The sequence below is a fragment of the Chrysochloris asiatica genome, unplaced genomic scaffold, assembly GCF_000296735.1.
Source record: "Chrysochloris asiatica unplaced genomic scaffold, ChrAsi1.0 scaffold00044, whole genome shotgun sequence".
Lineage (NCBI taxonomy): Eukaryota > Metazoa > Chordata > Mammalia > Afrosoricida > Chrysochloridae > Chrysochloris > Chrysochloris asiatica.
In genome coordinates, this window is record NW_006408562.1 from 989,047 (window position 1) to 993,866 (window position 4,820).

The 4,820-nt window shown below is 40.1% G+C and overlaps 1 protein-coding gene across 1 annotated transcript; it reads right to left on the reverse strand.

Moving 5' to 3' along the window:
* Positions 1 to 1,391: 1,391 nt before the first annotated feature.
* Positions 1,392 to 1,849, reverse strand: LOC102832863 (60S ribosomal protein L32-like). Its single transcript, XM_006861914.1, has 2 exons — positions 1,668 to 1,849; positions 1,392 to 1,617 (listed from the first exon to the last, which is right to left on the reverse strand). The coding sequence occupies exons 1-2, from the start codon at positions 1,847 to 1,849 to the stop codon at positions 1,392 to 1,394; spliced, it is 408 nt and encodes a 135-aa protein (XP_006861976.1).
* Positions 1,850 to 4,820: the final 2,971 nt, after the last annotated feature.

Genomic DNA, 4,820 nt, shown 5'->3' on the forward strand with positions numbered 1-4,820 from the left:
AACTGTGGACCTGTGGTTCCCATTTCAGCACTTATGTGGAGCCACTGTGCTCCTAGCCTGACATAGGAACTATCTGAAAACCTCAGATTTGAAAAGGAAATTTAAAGTACGAAGGGAACATAACAAAAACATTCTATGAGAAATTTGGGGAAAAACCTAGATAAAATATCAAAAGGAGGAATCTTTCATTAATCTGGAAAGTTGTTTTTTTCCTCTTTGAGTAAGGAGTAATGGTTAGGAGCATGGCTAGGTCTAGGACTTTGTTTTATGTTAGTGTATGGTTAGGACTAGGGTTGTTGTTATTGTTAAGCGTCATTGAGTTGCTTCTGACTCATAGTGACCCTGTATAGAATTTTTGAGGAGCGGCTGCTGAGCTTGAACTGCCAACCTTGCACTCCAAACCGACCTTGCAGTCCATGGCATTAAACTACAGTGCCACACCAGAACTCCTTAACTAAGGTTAGTGTTAGGGTTAAGGTGAGGGGGAATGTTTGGACTAGGGCTAGGAATGTTGTTGTTGTTGTTAAGTGCTGTCAAGTTGGTCCCGACCCATAGTGACCCTGTACAGAGTTACCAGGAGCAGCTGGTGGGCTTGAACTGCCAACCTACAGTTCAAACCGACTTTGCTGTCCAGCACATTAACCCATAGCACCACATCAGAACAGTCTAATTTTAGGGTCACAGTGTTTATATATTTATTTATTTTCTTGAAATTCACTGTGTTTCCTCTTCATTTGGAAGTTCTGTTATACATTATTCCCTCTTTTTATTTTGTGTTTTGGGTTTTGTTGTTGCAAACTGATATATCTGATTTCCTATTTTCAGTCTTGTAGGTTTGTTTTATTTTGAATATTTTTATATCTGTGTTGAATTCTGGGTGATATTGTCAGCCTGTTAATCTCAGCATATTGTCTGCTGTTGTTGGTTCTCTGTCCACAGAATTTCCTTTAGTATTTTTTGTAAGGTTAGCCTAGATTTTATAAATCTTTTAATTTCAATTTTTTGTAAATATCCTGATTTCACCATCTTACTTGATGGACAGTTTTTTTGTTTTTGTTTTTTTTCCTGAGTAGCTGATTCTTGGTTGAACTTTTTGTTTCTTCTTTCAAAATTTTGCAGGTACCTAAGGAGCTCTAGTAGCGTAGAGGTTACGATTCGGGCTGCGAACCGCAAGGTCAGCAGTTTGAAACTACCAGCTGTTCCGCGGGAGAAAGATAAGGCTTTCTGCTCCCGTAAAGATTTACAGCCTCAGAAACCCTGTACAGGGTCTCTATGAGTCGGAACTGACTCCACGGTGGTTAACAATAACAACAAATCCCATCATTGTCTTTTTTTTTTTGCAGAGCTTTTATGGTTTTATTTAGCACAAATAAAACTTGAAAACAGGCTGTCTATTCATTTTCTTCGCTGCGTAGCCTGGCGTTAGGATTGGTGACTCTGATGGCCAGCTGGGCTGCTCTTTCCACGATAGCTTTACAGTTCTTGGAGGAGACGTTGTGAGCAATCTCTGCACAGTAAGATTTGTTGCACATCAGCAGCACCTCCAGCTCTTTGACGTTGTGGACCAGGAACTTGCAGAAGCCGCTGGGCAGCATGTGTTTAGTCTTCTTGTTGCTCCTATAACCAATGTTGGGCATTAAGATCTGGCTCTTAAATCTTCTCCGCACCCTGTTGTCAATGCCTCTGGGCTTGCGCAGTTATGCTTAATTTTGACATAATAATCTGGATGAATTTCTTGGTCCTCTTTTTGACAATCTTGGGCTTCACCAGGGGTCTGAGAGCAGCCATGATGCCGGTTGAAATGACCGCCTCCTCCGTAGACAGTGCAGAAGAAAGAGGGGAAGGCCATCATTGTCTTTTTGCTTGCATGGTTTCTGCTGGGAAATCAGAGCTTATTCTTATAGTTTTCTTAATAGTTTTCGCAAGTTGCTCTCAGGATTGTTTTCTTTCTTTGGCTTTGAAGAGTTTAATTATAATATGTCTTAATGATTTTCTTTTGGGGTCTATCCTGTTTGAAGGTTATTCATCTTCGTGACTGCTTATCTTCTCATCAATTTTTTTAAACAAACTCTTCAACAGTTTTCTCTTTTTATTATTGTTGTTGTGTCTTTCTCTTCTGGGATTCCAGTCATAAGTATGTTATTCCTCTTGATAGTGTCCCACACAGTTCTTAGGCTTTTTTGGATATTTTTCTTATTTATTTATTTTTTTCTTCTAGAAGGTGAATACTGAGGGCCTTGTCTTCAAGCTCACTAATCAGCCTTCCATTCAATTCTACTTCTTTGCCTTTTCAATGTATTATCTATTTTGGAACTCTTAGTATCTACTAATTTTCTATTTGCTGTTTTTATAGTTTCCAATTTTCCATTGGTTTTGTCAGTTTGTTCTTGTAGTGCTTTCTTGAATTGTCTGTGTTTTCCTTGATTTCCTCTGCAGTTTTCTAGACCATTCTCTTGATTCATTAAAGGTACAAATATGTCATTCTTTAAAATTCCTTGTCAGCTAGTTCTAATGCCTTTTCTGGTATTATATTTTTCTAACTGTGTTTTATCACTTGTTTAAGACATTCCATAATGTTTCTTCATGTAAGGCGAAATTGTCTATTTTCTCTAAGACATTGTGATGTCACTATATTTGTATTTTATTGATGATTATACGTGGGTATCTTCTCAGGCACTCACCTGTCTCCTCATGGATATGGTAGAGACCGAAAGTGTTTGCACATTGCTTTGTTCACTGTTTGTATATCATAGTTCAGGGTGAATTTGTCTGATGTTTACTGATAATTATCCTTGATCAGGTAGTACGTGAATGAGTAGTTGCTTGCCCACTGTGTGGAGCCACAGGAGGTACAGAAGTGATTGGACCATAGGGGTACAATTACTGACTCCAATAAAAACCCCCAACAGCAATAAAAGATCTAATGAGGTGAACCAGATAAGCATCCAGTATGTGGAGGTGGTGTGTCCAGCCCCTGACTCCAGGCAGAGCAGATGTAGTAGGTGAAGGGGTGCCTTTGGCTGCTTGATAGACTAGGGTTTGGATTGATCATGCCCCTGGCTACCAGGAATGCATAAGGTTCATTGAAGAACTATACCTCCTTTGTTGCCAATCTCCAGAGAGCATCCTTTGTCCCTGGCCATTGTTATCAATAGCTTCCTGCAACAGCTGCAAAGGCTACTTTGAGATACACCAGCCAACAGCCCACCCATAGTCTCTTGTCTTGCTGTTCCTGCTTAGCTTCTGCTTCCAGCCAGAACTTAATATTCTCTCTCTGTCCTATCATCTTAAACACAGAGTTCCAGGGTCCATTTCTCTTTCACTTGGTCTCCCATATCCTTGTTGAACAGGGTCTGCTCAGTGTGTCTGCCTATTCTCTGTCTTGCCCCAGAGTTCTCTGTAAAGATTAAAAATAATTTTTGTTTTGTTTTGTTTCCATCAAAGAAATGAGAACCATTATTTGAGAAAAATAGTGAAACTCTGAGAACATATTCAAATCAATCCCAGGAAGTAGGTTTCTATAAAGCTAGAACAGTTGAAGGATTGTACTGAGAGAAAGAGCACAACTGGGGTGTGGTAATGTCTAATCTCTGAGTGGGAAGGCTCATCATCTACACCATGAACGGGTAGTTCATATAATAAATGCGCTTGCTAACTAAAAGCTTGGAGATTTGAGTCTACCCAAAGAAAACTCAAAAGACAAGGCTGGAGAAATGCTTCAAAAAAGTCATTGAAAACTTATGGAGTTCAGTTCTACTCTGACACACATGGTTTCCTCCTGAGTCAGAATTGACTCAACCACAACTGATTTTTACTTCTAGACTCTCAGAATAGTGTAGAGGTTTTCTGGGTGGATGAAGGGTGACTTGCTGCCATAATGTGTGAAAACACTACTCCAGACTGTTATCCCTCCTGTTGACCCACACTCTCATTTTCTAGGTGCCTCTTCTCTTCTGTGACCACCATGGTTTTCTTCATTCAGTTGGGTGGGATGGAAGAGTGCTGGTGGAATTTGGGGATATATCAATCAGTAAAGGACCATGTGAGGGAATACAATTGCTAAGAACTCACTGCTGAACTTCCCTGGGAAGGGAGCTGGCTAATTGTTTTGGATTAAGCAGCTGATTAAGCAGCGTGGCACTGTTCTTTGGATTGTTAAATGAATCTGTTTAATTGGACTGAGTTGCCTTTGGCTGCCAAACCACTCTATCCAGCAGTAACATTCCATGAGATAACTGCATCTTGAGTTAGTAGGGACTAAGGAAGGTGGCATGCAAGAAATGATCAAGAACTGTGTATTGACCTGAATGCTGTTTTACTTCAGAATCAATTTACTGATAGAGATATTAGATAATCTTCTCCCTCCTCATTTCTGGGGAAGCCGAAAATCTGTTTCTCCTAAGCTTAGAAAGCCTCACATAAGAAGATGGTTTCTTTTTCATTGGTAATTTATGTAGAGGCTGTGTCTCAATGTTATTCTTATTACTATATACCATTTGTTGCTTTGAGGAAAGATAACTTGTCTGCAGGGGATTTGGCTAGGCAGAATATTATTATGGCTCATTTGTTTTCCTTGGGAGAGAACCGTGGGCTGTGCTTAGTGTTCTGGTGGATGAACTTGGTGTTAAATTTCCACCATTTAACCACAAACAATTTGATTTCTAACTCTGTTTATCCTAAGGAAAACTCCCCCACTAGCCTTCCCACTTATAAAGTAATTGTTTGGGGAGACAGAGACTGAGAAGCCTGTGCTGTGGCTGTTGGGTAGGGTGCAGTGCAGCAGTGTTGACACATGACCAAGATCTAGGATTCTGAGGGGG